The sequence below is a fragment of the Hippichthys cyanospilos genome, chromosome 11 (genome assembly GCF_059441005.1).
Source record: "Hippichthys cyanospilos isolate Australia breed blue-spotted pipefish chromosome 11, RoL_Hcya_1.0, whole genome shotgun sequence".
Classification (NCBI taxonomy): Eukaryota; Metazoa; Chordata; class Actinopteri; order Syngnathiformes; family Syngnathidae; genus Hippichthys; species Hippichthys cyanospilos.
Window position 1 is genome coordinate 22,210,743 of NC_142379.1, and position 19,258 is coordinate 22,230,000.

The window sequence follows — 19,258 nt, forward strand, 5'->3', positions numbered from 1 at the left end:
CGATGGTTCAACAACTTATAAAATGCACCAAGGCTGCCATCTCTTGCTTAAAAACCATGCTGCCTGCACGAAAGAGACATGAGGAAGGGGCACCCCATTAGGATGGTCCCAGGACATCATCATTGACTTTACGACAGGGAGGAGGCTGAGAAGATTACTCAGGGTTTTTCCCAGTTGGCCCAAAAAATCTTCAGAATACCCCCCACCACCACCAAGAAAAAAAGATCATATATAACTGCATATTTTTTCACACACACAACCACACACACACACACACACACCACCACCACTACCCAAACAAGTACTTCCTATTTGGAATTTTATTAGATAATCCAATTTAACATTACATTTATCAGAAAACTGTTTCCATTTAGAGTGCAGTACATATGAATTAGTCTGTAAAGCAGAAGTGGGCGAGAACATTTGATCTGACCTGTTTTTCAATTCTTCAAAAACAACCAAAAAAAAAAAAAAAAAAACAGAGAAAGTGCTAGCCTTCAAATGTTCATATTACATAATATTCACACATTATATATATTTTTAAAATGTAGTATGGTCCTTGGAAGAAAAATTTAAATAGTTCCTGAGGTCAAAATGGTTCTCTGCCCCTACTGAAAATGACATCATTTGTGCAAATAATTAATTCCTTAATAGAGTATGTTATTGTTATCTTTGTTGAACGCACAAAAGGCATATAACCTGAGTTGTCTAAAGCAGTGAACACATTTTCAAACTCAATTCATTAGTTTCCCAGACAATTACTGTTTTTCCCACATGATAAAGTCTCAGTTAATCTCATAACAGGTTTAAAGTTATTCTGTTTAGCAGTGCAAGAAATTACATTTGCAATACATGTGTGGTTAACATGTCAAAGAGGTATAATCTCTTAAACAAAATGTATTGTTGTTGTCATGTAACTTAGAAATCATTACTTTTAAGGAGACCCTAAAAACAAAATGTTTGCTTAATCTTCAGCCACTTTCAACACTTTAGACTGATTGATATAGATTAGTGACATCAGAGGTTTCGAGCAGATGCCAGCATTATTTTTCCAACTTCAGTGGGTATCCCTTTTTGAAATGCAACAATTAGGGTTTGTTCGAAATCATAACCCAAGCAGCAGGTCGGGTTTAATTACATTAAGGCTTTCAAGTCCATTTTCTTCTATATTGTATATGATAATATTAAAGGGATCTATTGCATATGCTCAGAGCATATTAACATTATACAGAGATGGAGCCCTCTCTAAATTTTGTTTTGCCTATCAGGACATTGACAAGTGTTGCTTTGCCCTTCTGGCTCTCCTTTCGGGCATCCTTAATGATGTCCTCAAGCTGCTTCTCATTCTCACGCCTGACAAGGTAGCCCTTACCGCCATATCCATTGGCTACAATGTGATAATCTGCAAAAAGGGAGGTGAATAGTCAGGGCCTAACATTAAAATAATTAATAAAAAAAAAAAATTGTAGAAGCTATCATCATACTCACTGTACCTGTAAATGCCAGGCCACATGCCACATTGCTGCCCAGAATGGGAACCTGTTCCCTGGAAATTTGACCCCAGCATGCGTCATTTCCCACAACAGCAATAACTGGTGTCTAAAAAAGAAGACAAACACTATTTAACAATCCCCAACATATTTATTGTAAAAACATTTGCATGTTTTGGTATTTCCGGCCATTTCTGTGACAAAAGACCCTGAGGTTAACAAAAAAGAAAAAAATATGACATTGTTCATCGTGACCATCCATATCATCACTTGACCAAGTCAAAGCAAAGTATTTTGTTGTTTAGGCATTTTTCAGTGGTTTCCCTCTTCTTCTACCTATGAAAGTTAAGACGTGAATTTACAACTTCAAACATTGTCAGTACAACACAGTTATTATGTACTGTATCTGTGGTGCTCAGAAGTGTGTTTTTTTTTTTTTTTTCAAGAAAAACTGCACCCAAGTCCACGGATACAGAATTTGATGGTATAAAAAAATATTTTTCCACCTATATGCAATTGAGTCTGTATAATAAAGTCTGTTTTTAAGAAGTATTAGATTATTTGGAATTTGATGCCTGCAACAAAGACAAGTGATAAAAAGAGAGAAAATTGAGGGATGGTCATCAAATACCTGTTCAGAACACACCACGGGTAAACAGCCTAATTAGGAACATGTGTGTGCCATGACTGGGTATAAAACTGGGGTCTCAAACACCAGAGGCCTGCAAGGAGGATTAATCCAGACCATAAAATGATTTTATGAAGCATTAAAAAAAAAAAAAAGGATAGGACAGAATCCATTAGTCTGATGTCCATAAGCAATAGATGAAAATTCTTACTTTAACAAGCAATGCCAAGATGAGCACTATTGCTTACACACGGAATTGACCAGTTGCTATTCTTGTGCGAAATAGCTTGCTGATCGCTTCAGTGACTGAAAGTGGAAAACTACAGTTCAAGTCAGGATTAGCATCTAGTTTTTTTGTGTTACTGCGCTGTGCAAGTAAAATCCTTTTGATTGTCCCAAAGAGATTCACAATGGCTGTCATCTGGGCCATTCCCCCTATACAAAACATGGATTTTATGAACAAACGGCTTTAAGACTTAAGAAGGATAAAATTACCATTCACTTCATGCAATTTGAAGGGAAAAAATGGGATGAATAGGAGACCAAAAGGAAGTTCCATCCATCCATTTTCTAGAGCCACTGATCCTCACAAGGGTTTATATTTTACCGTTTACCACTGCTGTTTTCTGGGAATTGGGAACAGGCTGGCGTGTGACGGGTCCACCAGTATGAGGGTGCTAGTTCCCTGCGGATCAGCAGGAGATTTGGTCCCCCAGGAGACCCTCTTCCTACTTCCTTTTGAACATATACAGTAATCCCTCGCTGTATTGCGGTTCATCTTTCACGGGTTCGCTGCTTCACGGATTTTTTACAGTGTGGATATTTTTTACAGCGCATTGTGCTCTGAATCCTGATTGGCTCAGGGGCTTTACCGTTGTCTCGAAATAAAATCTTGACGCTGTACTGTATTGGTTTTTCACTTGTCAATATATATATATATATATATATATATATATATATATATATATATATATATATACAGTCAGCCCCCGGCTTACGAGCACCCTGATTTGCGAACAATTCGCCTTACGAGCGTGGATCAGGGAGATTTTTGTCCTCCGCTTACGAGCTAACCTCTCGTCTTGCGAGCATTCCGACAAACCAGCCATTGAGCATGTAGAAATATTCTCGCCTAACTGCGTCAACGTACTCACCAGTTGCGTCATCTACAATCATTAACAGATACTTATGGCGGTAACGTGAACGCTATTGGTCTTACAATCTCACACTGACTGTCTCACTCACGGTGTCTAAATATAATTACCATTTAAGTGTAGTGTTTGTACAGCTAAAGGGAAAAACAGCTGACATGAAATTAAATGTGCCGATTGCAGGACAAAGAATTGTCATTGGTTTAAATGTGTGTTTTTTTTTAATTAATTGTCAATACATTCCAACCGTTTAAAAAAAAGTGCGAATAATTATCAGTCAGTCAAGGAGACGCCAATATGCTATTGGTCGATTAAGGTCACCCGGTCTCACTCACGGAGATGCTATTGGCCGGCGTCACACGTCAATCACAGAAATGCCGATATGCTATTGGCCGAACGCCTTTATCTAGCTTGATGGGACAGGATGGAAGGAAGTAGACAAAATGAGTGAAAAACGGAATGTTTTGAAGACTTTGCAAACTTTATCTGTTAGACATAGCTTCTAAAATTACTAGCAGCGGTAAAGGAAGAAATAAGAGGATGATGTTTTAGTATCTCCGTGATTTGCACCATGACTGAAAGAGTTACTGTAACACTGTAAGACCAATAGCCTATATGCGTTGTCGTATTACCTCATTAAATTAATCTCTGCACCCTGTTACGGCTGGTATTACAGTGCCATATAATGGTTACTTGACAAAATTGCATGTCATGTTAGTCGGCGACCTCCCGACATGCTTTGGGACAGCGCCATTCTTGCAATTCTGTGAGTTGTAACCAACGGTGAACTGACGCTCGAACAAGCCATAAGTGTGGTGCCTAGTAAATACAACACACACAACTTCCCCTCCGCCTCCACCCAGCTCAATTCACGTCGGGAAAAACAGCTGACATGAAATTAAGTGTGCCGATTGCAGGACAAAAAATCGTCACAGGTTTAAATGTGTTTTAATCAATAAGATGTCAATACATTCCAACCGTTAAAAAAAAAAGTGCAAATAATTATCAGTCAGTCAAGGAGACGCCAATATGCTATTGGTCGATTAAGGTCACCCGGTCTCACTCACGGAGATGCTATTGGCCGGCGTCACACGTCAATCACAGAAGTGCCGATATGCTATTGGCCGAACGCCTTTATCTAGCTTGATGGCACAGCTGGTTGGGATGGAAGGAAGTAGAGAAAACCCTGACTGAAAAAGTTACTTTGACACTGTAAGACCAATAGCATATCTGATTTACCGTATTGACTTCGAGCATTCATCTCTGCTCATCTCTGCTTATCTCAGCACAAGTCACGTCTTTCCAAAGGTAAAAATCATTTTTCCTTTGTATTTGTTATTTAATGCAACTGTACAGTAGAATATGTCACTTAATATTAATATATGTATACAGCGTGATGATTTTACCTAAAGCTTCTGCGCGCGTTGCACGCATTCACGAATTAACATGGGTCTGGATTGCCCGCTGTACGAGCAATTCGAGATACGAGCGTAGCCGCTGAACGGATTAAGTTCGTAACCCGGGGGCCCACTGTATATATATATATATATATATATATATATATATATATATATATATATGTACACATACAGTCGGCCCCCGGTTTACGAACACCCTCTTTTACGAACATTTCGACTTACGAGCGTGGACCGTGGAGTTTTTTGTCCCCCACTTACGCACAAACCTTCCATCTTACGAACAGTACGACATGCCGGGCATTGTAATAGTATATTTATTTTCGCTTTGCTACGTCAACTAAATCAGAAGTTGACGCTCATCACGGCAACGTTGAACGCTATTGCTCTTACAATGTCACAGTCACTGTCTCAATCACGGTGTCAGTCCCGGTCTCACTCACGGAGATGCTATTGGCCGGCGTCACGTCAATCACAGGAATGCCGATATGCTATTGGCCGAACGCCTTTATCTAGCTTAATGGCACAGCTGGTCGGGATGGAAGGAAGGAGAGAAAATGGGTGAAAAACGGAAGGAAGGAATGTTGTGAAGACTTTGCAAACTTATCTGTTAGACATGGCTTCTAAAATTGCAAGTGGCGGTAAAGGAAGAAGTGAGAGGATGATGACAATAGAAACGAAGCAGGAGATAATAAAAAAAAATACGAAGGAGGCGCACGTATGGTTAACCTTGCTCGAGTATGGCCGTAACCGCTCGGCAATCTTCTAAGGCCAAGACTTTCCTTGCCGGGGGACGGACCTTGATCGACAATAAAATTGAGAGGCTTCTTCTATTATGGATTAAAGAGAAGGAAATCGCCGGTGATATGTTCTAGTTTGAGAAAAGTTCCCGTTTAAGAAAATAAATAAATAAATTCTGCGGGTTGGTCTCTGCTCCCCTCCGCCTCCACCCAGCTCAAGTCACATCGCCCTAAAGGTAAATGTCATTTTTCCTTTGTATATGTTATTTAATTTAACTGTACAGTAGATTGTTACTCATTTTTAATATGTGTATAAAGTCGTGATGTTTTTGCCTAAGGTTTTTGCACGTGTTGCACGCATTCACTAATTAACATAGGTTTGGATTGCCCGTCATACGAGCAGTTCAAGTTACGAGCGTAGCCGCTGAACGGATTAAGTTCGTAACACGGGGGCCCACTGTATATATATATATATATATGTATATATATATGTGTGTGTGTGTGTGTGTTTTACAGTGGACCCTGCTTTGCGTTTTTTTCAGCTTACGACTTGGACCGCGACGTTTTTTTGTCCCCTCTTTACGCCATTTCTTTCGGCTTACGATACATCCAACATGACAGTGTGTGTAACCGCCATGTTGGATGTGTCCGCGCACATATGTCTATACATGCGTCACCGCTTATGCGGTTATTGGTCTGCTATTGGTCGGCGTCACGGTCAAAATGGTCGCATGCTAAAGACTGGAACTCGTCTTGCGTGATTAAAATAACATATTTATTGTGCATTTTACTGATTAATTCAAACTTGAATGGGTTAGCCATGGGTCCCAAGATTGCTAGTGATGTTAAAGAGAAAAGTAAGAAGATGATTTATACGGAAACGAACCAAGATATATTCAAGAAATACAAAGAAGGCTAAGCTAGCCTAGCCCCTCACTAGAGAATATGGCCATAACAAGCTCGTCACATCACTCAAAAGGTAAATAAATCATTTCTATATTTTTTATTTATGATGTAATTTAGTTGTATACATGTCTATTTTATATATGTAGCACTTACTATACTATTTAGATACCAATTTTTAATATGTATATTCAATTTTGATGTTTTTATCCGGGTTTTACACGCATTAGCTATTTTACATAAGTTTGGACGGCCCTCCATATGGCGAGTTCGCGTTACGATCCCAACCGCGGAACGGATTAAACTCGTAAACCGGGGCGTAATGTATATGTGTTGACATTGCAAAATTCATAGGTTTCGCCTCCAGCCTTCCTGTGTGGAGTTTGCATGTTCTCACCCCACATGCGTTTTCTCGAGGTATTGCAGTTTTAACCCACTTTTGGAAAAACATGCATGGTGGGAATATTGGACACTCCAAATTGCCCATAGGTGTGGTTGTGCGTGCCGTGCAATTGACTGGCAACCAGTTCACGGTGTACATTGCTTACTGCCTAAAGGCAGTTGGGGAAAAGCACGAATAAGTCTTCAACATTATGAGGTTAAGCGGCTAAAAAAATGATGTACTAAAAAACACATTATGCAGTATATCAAAAGAGTCAGACATGTATTGATAATACATCTACCTTATGTCGGGTGAATGTGTCAAACTCAGCAACACTGTATCCTAAGGAACCATCACCATAGACAATCCAAACCTTAAACGCACAGGTCACATTTCATTCATTAGGCATCACAAGCAGATGGATCATTTAAAAAAAAAACTGAATTAGATCAGGACCTCTGATTCAGGCCTGCACAGTTTTGCACCCAGCGCGAATCCCCCTCCGACTCCCAGTGTCCCAAAGGCCCCTATAAAGAATTATTATTCCCAAAATTCACAATTCATGTAAAACGCAACCCCAAGTGAGTTTTTCATGTGATGTCCAGAGAGAAAGAGTGGACCTGGATCGAGCCAACGCAGTGGTCCCCGTGGCCTCAAAATGTAAGCAGCGGTTCCAACGAAATCACCCCCATCTGCTACAATGATGCTGTCTTCTGACATTTGTTCCTCTAATGTGTAAAGAACTTTCAAAGGATTGAGGTGATGCTCAGTCTTCTCATTGGCTAAAGCCCTGAAAAAAAAAAAAAAAAACTACATTAAGTACCTTTCCTTAATTTAATGTAATGCCCCCCTATTCATAAGTAGATGCCATGACCTAGTTTATAGATGTCTTTACATACTTACATAGTAATGAATTGTCAGTTTGGGTACACTTTCATAAGAAATAAACAGAATACAAGAACATTTTCTGCATGGGCTCCTTACCTATTTAATTTTTCTTTGGCCACATCTCCAGCTTTGAGACTCTGAGGCCATTCTTGCGGACACCGATGGCCCTTTAAGCCTTTAGAAAGCCGTACTAAAAATGAACCGGCATCACCTGAAACAGACAAACATTTTAGAAGTTACCGTATGTCTAAATTAAGGTGTTCCTCTGTGACTGGGCCAAGGTACAAGGGTACCAGGATTGTTATCAGGCATCCACAGAGATGGTGATGAGCTGGTCATTTGAATCAGGTGTGTGTGAGCTGATCAGGAGATACGCGGGAGATAGGATTGAAAATCAGCCTCAGTAATCGTGAAAGTTGCAAACTATGCAAGCAACTGCTCTGACTGGATATCAACAGCGCATCCCAATGATCCTAGGAGCTAAGTTGTCTAGGGCTTTATGCCCCTGGCAAGGTCACCAATGGCAAACAGGTCCTAGGTGAGGGACCAGACTAAGCACGGTCCATCGACCCTTAAGGATGAATGAAAAGAATAGATTTAGGTTTCCCTTGCCCAGACACTGGTCACCCATGGCAAACAGGTCCTAGGTGAGGGACCAGACTAAGCACGGTCCATCGACCCTTAATGATGAATAAAATAAGTGAATTTAGGTTTCCCTCGCCCTGACACGGGTCACCGTGGCCCCCCTCTGGAGCCAGGCCTGGAGGTGAGGCTCGCTTGCGCCCCCCTGGTGGCTGGGCCCGCACCCATGGGGCTCGGCCGGGCTCAGCCCAAAGAGGTTACATGGGTTCCCCTTCCTGTGGGCTCACCACCTGTGGGAGGGGCCATAGGGGTCAGGTGCAGTGTAAGCTGGGCGGCAGCCAGAGACGGGAGCCTTGGTGCTCCGATCCACGGCTACAGAAGCTATCTCTTGGACATGGAATATCACTTCTCTGGCAGGGAAGGAGCCTGAGCTGGTGTGTGAGGCCAAAAAGTTCCAACTATAGTCGGACTCGCCTCCACACACAGCTTGGGCTCTGGTACCAGTCCTCTCGAGAGGGGTTGGACTCTTTTCCACTCTGGAGTTGCCTGCGATGAGAGGCACAAAACAGGTCTGGACATACTTATTGCCCCCCAGCTCAGTGCCTGTACATTGGGGTTTACCCCAGTGGACAATAGGGTAGCCTCTCTCCGCCTTTGGGTGGGGGGACGGGTCCGTTGTTTGTGCTTATGCACCAAACAACAGTTCAGAGTACCCACCCTTTTTGGAGTCCTTGGAGGGTGTGCAAGAGAGGGCTCCCTCTGGGGACTCCCTCGTTCTGCTGGGGGACTTCAATGCTCACGTTCTCAATGACAGTGAGACCTGGAGGGATGTGTTTGGGAGGAACAGCCCCCCCAATCTGAACCCGAATGGTGCTTTGTCATTGGAATTCTGTGCTCGACACGGATTGTCAATAACAAACACCATGTTCAAACATATGGGTGTCCATATGTGCACTTGGCACTAGCACACCCTAGGCTGCAGTTTGATGATCGATTTTGTGGTTGTATTATCGAATTTGCAGCCATACGTTTTGGACACTCGGGTAAAGAAAGGGGCGGAGCTGTCAAATGATCACCACCTGGTGGTGTGTTGGCTCCGATGGTGGGGGAGGATGCCAGTCAGATTTAGCAGGCCCAAACGTATCATGAGAGTCTGCTGGGAACATCTGGCAGAGTCTCCTGTCAGAAGAGGTTTCAACACCCACCTCAGGCAGAATTTCCCCCACGTCCCGGAGGAAGCGGGGGACATTGAGTCCGAGTGGACCATGTTGTGGCCGTAAGGTGGTCGGTGCCTGTCGTGGCGGTAATACCTGAACTCGCTGGTTCCCTTAACAGCGGTAAGGGAAGCCGTCAAGTTGAAGACTCCTATCAGGTATTTTTGGGCTGTGGGACTCCAAATGCAGCTGACAGATATCTACTGGCCAAGCGCTGTGCGACTTCTGTGGTCACCAAGGCAAAAACCTGGGTGTGGGAGGAGTTTGGTGAGGCTATGGAAAACGACTTCCGGGCGGCTTCAAGGAAATTCTGGTCCATCATCCGGCGTCTCAGGAGGGAAAAGCAGTGCACCATCAGCATTGCTTATGGTGGTGGTGGGGCGATGCTGACCTCAACTCGGGATGTTGTGAACAGGTGGGCAGAATACTTCGAAGACCTCCTCAATTTCGCCAACACGCCTTCCCCTGAGGAAGCAGAGTCTAGAGCTCCGAGATGGGCTCTCTCATATCTGGGGCTGAAGTCACCAAAGTGGTAAAAAAAATGTGTTTTTCGCATGCAATGTGGTTTTCGTCTCGGCCTTGGAACAGGGGACCAGCTCTACACTCTCGCCAGGATACCAAATGCCCTGATACGGGCTGTTCGGTCCCTGTACCACTGATGTCAGACTTTGCTCCGCATTGCCGGCAGTAAGTTGAATCCGTTTCCGGTGGAGGTTGGACTCCAGGGATGCCCTTTATCACCGATTCTGTTCATTACTTTTATGTACAGAATTTCTAGGCGCAAGCGTTGAGGGAGTCCGGTTTGGGAGTCTCAGCATTGCATCACTTTTGTAGACGACGTAGTGCTGTTGTTGCTTATTTAGACCATGATCTCCAACTCTCGCTGGAGCGGTTCACAGCCAAGTGTGAAGCGGCTGGGATGAAGATCAGCACCTCCAAATCTGAGACCATGGTCCTCAGTCAGAAAAGGGTGGAGTGCCCCCTTCGGTTCGCGGAAGAGGTAGGTCCTGCCCCAAGTGGAGGAGTTCAAGTATGTTGGGGTCTTGTTCACGAGTGATAGTAGGATGGAAAAGGGATTGACAGATGGATCGGTGCAGCATCTGCTCTCTGTACTGGTCTGTCGTGGTGAAGAGAGAGGTGAGTCGAAGGGCAAAGCTCTCTATTTACCAGTCAAACTATGTTCCTGCCGTCACCTATGGTCACGAACTGTGGGTTGTGACTGCAAGAAGGAGATCCCGGATACAAGCGGCTGACATGAGTTTTCTTCGCAGGGTGTCCACGCGCTCCCTTAGAGATAGGGTGAGGAGCTTGGTCATCCGGGAGGGACTTAGTGCTACCTCAGCTGGTTCCACTTAACATGAAGGAGCAATGGCTCTACTCCGTGTTTCTTCCGGATGACCAAGCTTCTCACCCTTCTTCTAAGGGAGAGCCCAGACACCCTGGAGAGGAAACTCATTTCAGCCACTTGCATCTGAGATCTCTTTTCTTACTGTCACGGCCCAAAGCTCATGACCATGGTGAGGGCAGGAATGTTGATCAACCAACCGGTAAATCAAGAGCTTCGTCTTTGGGCTCAGCTCCTTCTTTACCACAACAGACTGGCACAGTCTGCAACACAGCAGACGCTGCACCAATCAATCTCCCGTTCCATCACACCCTCACTCCTGAACAAGACTCCAAGATATTTGAACTCCTCCACTTGGGAGCGGAACTAATCCCCCCTCATATCATCATACCTTGAATTGTTAAAGTTGGTTTCCAAAACATATCAGAGTTTTTGAGAAGCTGCATCCTGTCTCTGTTCACAGCAATGATCTTGCAACGTCTGTTCAGAACTTTTCCGTAGCCCAAACGGAAGTCACACACTGTGCCTGCAGAAAAAAAAAGAACAAAACTGTCCACCCAAAACAAACACACAAAAAACAAATAAACAAACATGCACCAATTTTGGCCTGTACGCTTGCAAGTGTGAATGGTTGTTGTCTCTATATGTGCCCTGTGATTGACTGGAAACCAGTTAGGGGTGTACCCTGCCTAATGCCCCCATACTGTTTGGGATAGATTCCAGCACGCTTGCAACACTTGTGAAGATAAGCGGCTAGAAAAATTGATGGATGGGCAGTTTTTCAAACACTGTACTCCCTATCCCATCTTCTATACTATGGGGGGGGGGACCTGGATCAGCACACTGTAGTTTGTCTGCAGCTGGTTTCAGCATGATAGCACAACATGTTTTTAGATAAGACGAATAGGATATTGTCTGTTTAATAGAGCCTTATCATAAGGCCCTTGAGGGAAGAATCAAGGTCCACATAAATATGACTTATCATCTGACAAACATTAGTAAAATGATGTTGCACTATTTCATAGAACAGGAATAAAAATTGCAAGAGGATGACATACATAGAAAGACATATTGCCTGTGCATGTATTAAGACAGTATGAATATTCAATCTTCATACTTCTAGCTCCTTGTCTGTATGGCAAAAACTTTGCAAAATTTTAAAAGATAAAGACCCATTATAAAACAACACTCTTCACACATCCTTCTGCCTTTTGCTACTTTCTTGTGAGATTTTCAAAATGTCTCACCTGCGAGGACCACCACATCAGCCACCTTTAGGGCATCACGTCTGTTTTGTCGAATATAGATAGGGTTGTCTTTACCCAGCATGCCTCGAGACATACCCCCAAGGAAACAAGGAAGGCCTAAGTCTTCCAAAGCATTCCTGTAATGCCATGAAACTTGGATAATATAAAAGATTGGGTAATAAATCTTATTTACTTGAACAACGTAAACCTGAAAGACAACCATTTTGGCTGAACATGTTTTACCTGATCTCAACAACTGGTGTTGGTGGTAGTGTGGCTTGGCTTCCAAGAAGTATAATAGGTTTCTTCGCTCGGCTCACCAGTTCAACACACTTTTGTACCTAAAGTGCATTCCAAAGAAAATAAATATGTATGTAATATGTATGCCACAAGTCAATCGTGTGTTTTATAGAGGTGCCAATCTCCCTCTTGAAATCAGATTAGAGTGTCCTGCAAGACACCCGGCGCGACCATCGACCAATGAGGAAGTTTTAATCTACTCCCGCCCCAACTCCCGCTTGTTACACGAAAGGGACGTGCCCGTGTGTCAGAGAAATCTCTTAAAGAAGACTAGGACAAGCCTAGCTGCTAAGCAGCAAAAAGAGTAACTCAGACCAGCCAAGATTGACTTTTCTATACCATGGTACAGAGAAAAAGCTTGGCGAGCGAACTCATGCTTTGTCGGCACTAATTCAACTGCTCAAGCGCCCCTGCCTGGTTTTGATTCATTCAGCAAAGCATTGCACATTACAAGACATAACAAAAAGAGCCAGTCAGGGGCCACCAACAGCTGGGCTAAGGTCCCAGCTCACACTTTCCTGCGTCAACAGCTTTATCTAAGGACTGGGGCGAGATGAACTAGGACTGCATACATAGATAGCAATGCACACTATTCTAGACAAGAAATAAGCACATAATGATAACAACGAAACGTGTAGGCTGTTGGATAGACTCAGGGGAGAGGAGACGTTCACCCAGACCGTTGGAATTCTCTTACCTAGATTTCTTTTATAATAAAATGGTATTTCAAGTGTAAACTCTCATTATTAACTTGTTTACTTATCTACAACTTTCACTGTAATTAGACTTCTGCGTGCTGCTAATATGACTGCGGCTGCCGCAAGACTTCAAAGGATGGAAAGGGGTAACTGTTCAGTTACTATATAAGGTTTAATAATTTAAGATTTAAGTAAATATGTGTACTGCAGTAGTTTGACGTCCTTGGCAAGTGCATTTATACCTCTTCTGTCTGGCATACAGGAATACGTCACAGGACGTCTCTCCGCAATACAGCTTCTCCCACCCTCAAAAAAAAAATAAATAAATAAAAAAAAATCTGCGATGCACTGAGGGCGCGATAAGTGATGCGCGAAGTAGTGAGGGATTACTGTAATTTTACAATTTTCAACCAATAAACTTTTCTTTGTTGTTGTTGATACAGCCAGCATCTTTTATTTTTTTCAGTCGCCTTTTTTGCACTAATAATGACTGTGAGGGGAATAAATAAATTAAACCTACATTGGTATGGCTAGATCTGATGCCAGTGAAAATTTTGAGAGATTGAAAGAAAAAAATATATTCATAAATGATATCACACCCCAAAACTCCTTTAGCCACTGTGGCAAAAAAGGTTTCACAGGTAGATCTATCAAGTCACGTGCACAAGGGTTAAAAACACACACAAACGCACATGGAGCAATGATATAACAAGCAAACCTTGGAAACTTAAAAAGAAAGATATTTTGGGATTCTGGCTGATGGAACATTTTTGCTCTGACATCGTGGAATTCACTTTTTGTGTGGGGTTTCCGGGCCCTGTCAACCACGAAAAACGAGGGAACACTGTATATATGCACTGTATGACATCACTACGTTAAAAAAGTTAAAAAAAAACAAAAACAAAGATGTGTTAAGTGCTGATGTACCTGATCATCAGTGGCTTGTGGAATGTAAATAGGAAGAGGCAAAACATCTCTTCTCTCCCAGGCACCAGCAAAAATGTTCATGAGGTGAATGTTGATGTACCTAGCAAGAATGTTTTATACATCATTCACAGTAGATATAATCCAATAGATTTTTAAACATGGGTACATACTCATGGTGTGTCACTCACATTTCTGTCTACATATTTCGTTTTCAATATTTTAAAACAATATTGTACTTTTTTTGGAGAGCCAACCCCTATTTTATTGCGAGTTGTATCCACATATTGTAGAGTTTGGTCTTTCAAAATAAATGTAAAAATCAAGATTTTCCTATGTACTTATAAATGTCAATTATAAGATGAATTTTGCAGTTCACTGAGCTGGTCCGTATCCCCTGCAACTAACAGGGCTCCACTGTAAATACAGTATGTATAACTGTATTTAAATTTATAATACAGTTATTTATATAACTGCATTAAATTCAGGATGTATTTACAGGGGTTATGACTGCACCAGCTGTATTTACAAAAGATAGATCCAAATATTCTTCTTTTACAGAGATAATACTCAATTTTGACAGAATTTATAAGTCAAAGTGTTTATTGTGGTTGTAATTTGTAGTGGTGTACAAAAACAAGAGGTTAGATAAAAAAAACAAGAATCCATCCAATACAGTATATGTTTCTCTAAAACTGTATATAGAGTGATGTTGACTAAAAAAATAAAAATAAAAAGCACCCTAAAGCTGAGGGCCCCAAACAGTCGGTCCGCGTCGCGGTACCGGTCTGTGGATTAACAGGTGCAGGGCTAAATGGGCTGATTTAGTTTATCCTTTAACAATTCATTCAATTATGCTCTGTTTGGCTTGATCTTTGATTTTTGGTGCAGCTTCTGGCTGCTGTTCTTATTACATTTTGTAGTGAGAGCAGAGACTCCTGTCCTAAAGCAAATCAAAATTGACCATCATTAGCCTGATAAAAGCAAAAACGTTTCTAGAACTTTTTTTTGGCTGTCATCAACTTGCTCAGGTGTACTTAATGTAGTCTGTGAGTAAATGATTATTCAGGGTACTCATAAATGTCATTTAAATGAATAAATAAACATTTTCTTCTATAATATGGACAAAAAGCATACCAAGAGACAACTTTGCCCATCAGTCCCTTTGGAGGGTGTTCAACAGCAAACTCTCTGGACACCAGATGGAAAGGGTAGAGTGTGTCGATTGGGAATTCGATGAAAACCGGCCCAGGTGTTCCAGACTGAGCAACAGCCAATGCCTTTCTGACAGTGGGCACAATTTCTCGGACGGTTCTGATGGAGGCACAGAACTTACACAGAGGCTTGAACAGAGACATTTGTTCAATATCTTGCAGCGCTCCTCTGCCCTAGACCCACACAAAAAATGATGAGATTGGTTGTGACATTCCAGCAACATTGTTTCCAGTCATTACATGTTGTCATAATCTAGTATTCGACTGTACCTGAAGAAGTGTACCAGCAGCACCTCCGATGAGCAACAATGGTGATTCTGCCATTTGAGCATTCTTTACTGCTGTCACAGTGTTCGTAAGACCTGGGCCAGCAGTCACTACGGCTACACCAATGGTACCTAATAGAAAGACAATCAGGAAAAGGACACATGATTAGATACAAGATGTGCTTTGAAAGCAGATACTCAGATTTGATTGTAAGGTATTTCCATCCAAATGGGGTTCAGAATAGTAGTCAGAATACCATTAAGACATGGAACATGAGCGTTCTCAAATTTTACGACTTTTCGATAATGGCCGTGGCCCACCTCAAAGTCAGACGTCTCGCCAAAACGAAAAAAATGACTGTAATTGGACCCTAAATGGCCATATGATTGGGAAAAAAAGGCTACCTGTCTCTGCCCGTTTGACCTAGAGGTACGAAAATTAGTAGACCTATAAAAAAAGTCAACACAGAAAAAGTTATGAATTTTTGAATGTGCACTTTTGGCCCGTTTTTGCTCATTACCAGGTCACTGTGTTTAATGTTTTTTTTTGCCACATGTGACAAAAACATTAATAGCTCAGCTGTACAAGCTTCAAATAAGTTGAAAAATTCTCCTGGGTCCTGGCCCGTTTCACCTAGAGATGCTATTTTTTAGGCATAGGTAGGGCCTCAAGACCTACAAAAAACATATGAGCGCCATGTGCTAGGATGTACAGAACCAGAGTTATGAATTTTTGTACATTTTTCGGTACCGAAACCCTTGACCCGATCAACTTCACATTTGCCATGCTCCATTATCTGACATAGGGGCACAACTGGACAAAATTTGGTGAAGATCGGCTAACATATATGATGGGGGCGGGGCTTCAAAATACGTGTTTCAAATTTCCTTCGCCACGAGTGACAAAAATTCATTCTTGTACTGTGCTAATCCTATTTGAGCTAATTAACTGAAAATTGGCCAGAATAGTGTTGAGATGTGGAACATGAATGTTCTCAAATTTTATGACTTCGTCTATGGGCGTGGCCAGTATGTCGCCTCAAAGTCAAAGTCAATTTTGCGATTCCATTTATGTAGTTTTGTACATTTTACGGTACCAAAACCCTTGACCCAATCAACTTTACATTTGGCATGCTCCATTATCAGACACGGGGCCACAACTGAGCAACATTTCAAGAAGATCGGCTAACATAAATGATGGGGTCGGGCCTTCCAAATATGTGTTTCAAATTTCCTTAGCCACAAGTGACAAAAACCTTAATAACGAAGTTTTTGTACTGTGCTAATCCTGGCCAGAATAGAGTTGAAACATGGAACATGAAAGTTCTCAAATTTGATGACTTTAAAATATGGGCATGGCGTGTACGTTGCCTCAATGTCTGATGTCTCACCAATACAAACAAAATTGCTGTAGTTGGACCCAGATGGTCTTATATTTTCAAAATTTCACAGTCAATCAAAGTCTCCAAACCTATGTCAATTAGTGAATGCGTGCAACACGTGCAAAAACCTTAGGTAAAAACATCACAACTTTATACATATTTAAAATTAGTAATATAATCTACTGTACAGTTAAATGAAATAACATAAATATACAAAGGAAAAATGACATTTACCTTTGGGGCGGAGGGGAGCAGAGATGAACCCGCAGAATTTTTTTTTTTCTCAAATGAGAACTTTTCTTAAACGAGAACAGATCACCGGCGAGTACTTCTCTTAAATCCATAATAGAAGAAGCCTCTCCATTTTGTTGTTGACCGAGGTCCGTCCCCTGGCAAGGAAAGTTATGCCCTTAGAAGACTTGCTTGCTTTAATAGCTTCCTTGTTATTGAGAATTGTACCGATTGTCGAGCAGTTACGGCCATACTCACTAGCAAGGTTAACTATGCGTGTGCCTCCTTCGTATTTTTTTATTATCTCCTGCTTGGTTTCTATTGTCATCATCGTCTTACTTCTTCCTTTACCGCCACTTGCAATTTTAGAAGCCATGTCTAACAGATAAAGTTTGCAAACTCTTCACAACACAGCGGCATTCTATGATTGACATGACACCGGCCAATAGCATATCCGCATCTCCGTGACTGAGACCGTAACTGTGACCTTAATCGACCAATAGCATATCGGCATCTCCGTGACTGAGACCGTGACTGTGACCTTAATCAACCAATAAATGGAAATGCCGATATGCTATTGGTCGATTAAGGTCACAGTCACGGAGATGCCGATATGCTATTGGTCGATTAAGGTCACAGTCACGGAGATGCTGATATGCTGTTGGTCGATTAAGGTCACAGTCACGGAGATGCAGATATGCTATTGGCTGGCGTCATGTCAATCACAGAAATGCCGATATGCTATTGGCCGAACGCCCTCATCTAGCTTGATGGCACGAGTTGGTCGGTGTGTTGTGAAGACTTTGCAAACTTTATCTGTTAGACATGGCTTCTAAAATTGCAAGTGGCGGTAAAGGAAGAAGTAAGAGGATGATGACAATAGAAACGAAGCAGGAGATAATAAAAAAAATACGGAGGCCCACGCATAGTTAACTTTGCTAGTGAGTATGGCCGTAACCGCTCGGCAATCTTTTAAGGGCAAAACTTTCCTTGCCAGGGGACGGACCTTGGTCAACAACAAAATGGAGAGGCTTCTTCTATTATGAATTAAAGAGAAGGAAATCGCCGGTGATATGTTCTAGTTTAAGAAAATAAATAAATTCTGCGGGTTTGTCTCTGCTCCCCTCCGCCTCGACCCGTCACGTCGCCCCAAAGGTAAATGTCATTTTTCATTTGTATATTTATGTTATTTAATTTCACTGTGCGGCAGATAATGTTACTAATTTTCAATATGTGTATAAAGTCGTGATGTTTTTGCACGCATTCACTAATTAACGTAGGTTTGGATTGCCAGTCATACAGCGAATTTGAGTTACGAGCCTAGCCGCTGAACGGATTAAGTTCGTATCACGGGGGCCCACTGTATATTATATAGTACAAGGGTCACCAACTCCAGTCCTTGAGAGCACCTATCCAGCATTTTTTCAGTGTGACCCACTGCCGCTGCACCTGATTCATATGATGAGCTCATCAGTAAGGTCTGCAGGAGAACAATAGCGATCATGAGCATTTGAATCAGGTGCAGCAGAGGATGGTTACACTGAAAAAATGCTGAATAGGCGCCCTCGAGGACCGGAACCTCCTGGTGCCTCCTGATGTAGTTAATAGTACATGAGTCCTTATTAAAAAAAATCCTTGGTTTTATATATATATATATATATATATATATATATATATATATATATATATATATATATATATATATATATTTTTTTTTTTTTTTTTTTTATATATATATTTTTTCAAACATCTTTAATATACAAAGTGGTACACAGTATGACAAAATCTGATTATTCTCTGTAACAATAAAAGCTGCATTAATTCGATCCAGATGATCCCATTTCTTAACATGTCACGCATTTGATCAGAGTATTGTGATTTTCAATAAAAGGCTTTCTACAGCGCTGAAAATCTGAAGATTCACTGTGAAAATAAAATACGTTGGAACTTGACCCAGCTTATCCTATCTTCTCCAAATTGTTATTATTTATGAAGTTCTTGTCCAGCTGTTGTGCCACATACCTGTACTGACTAAAAAAAAAATTACATGGTTTATTCTTTTATGTTTTTCTCTCAAGTATCGAGACCTACCTAATATTGTATTTGCTCGGAAGTGTTTAGGATTTGATGTTATTCTTTCTTTGTGCAGTTTAAACAGAATGTCGCAGTAGATCCCCGAGAAAGTTGAATGGACCAGTAACAGTTATACATTTTACCAAGGTATATGAAAACTTGGAGGCATTTCAAAAAGCCAAAGA

General features: G+C 41.6%; 1 protein-coding gene across 1 annotated transcript in view; it reads right to left on the reverse strand.

Annotated features, from left to right (window-relative positions):
• Window positions 1-302: 302 nt before the first annotated feature.
• Window positions 303-19,258, reverse strand: part of hacl2 (2-hydroxyacyl-CoA lyase 2) — a 30,288-nt gene continuing 11,332 nt past the window's right edge. The window contains exons 3-14 of the mRNA XM_088428405.1: window positions 15,392-15,519; window positions 15,045-15,295; window positions 13,911-14,010; window positions 12,229-12,326; window positions 11,986-12,122; window positions 11,130-11,264; window positions 7,694-7,808; window positions 7,330-7,499; window positions 7,166-7,236; window positions 7,011-7,082; window positions 1,494-1,599; window positions 303-1,402 (exon numbers count right to left, since the gene is read on the reverse strand). Coding sequence (XP_088284531.1) covers window positions 1,224-1,402; window positions 1,494-1,599; window positions 7,011-7,082; window positions 7,166-7,236; window positions 7,330-7,499; window positions 7,694-7,808; window positions 11,130-11,264; window positions 11,986-12,122; window positions 12,229-12,326; window positions 13,911-14,010; window positions 15,045-15,295; window positions 15,392-15,519 — 1,562 coding nt within the window. The 3' untranslated portion in view covers window positions 303-1,223. The remainder of the gene's footprint in view (window positions 1,403-1,493; window positions 1,600-7,010; window positions 7,083-7,165; window positions 7,237-7,329; window positions 7,500-7,693; window positions 7,809-11,129; window positions 11,265-11,985; window positions 12,123-12,228; window positions 12,327-13,910; window positions 14,011-15,044; window positions 15,296-15,391; window positions 15,520-19,258) is intronic.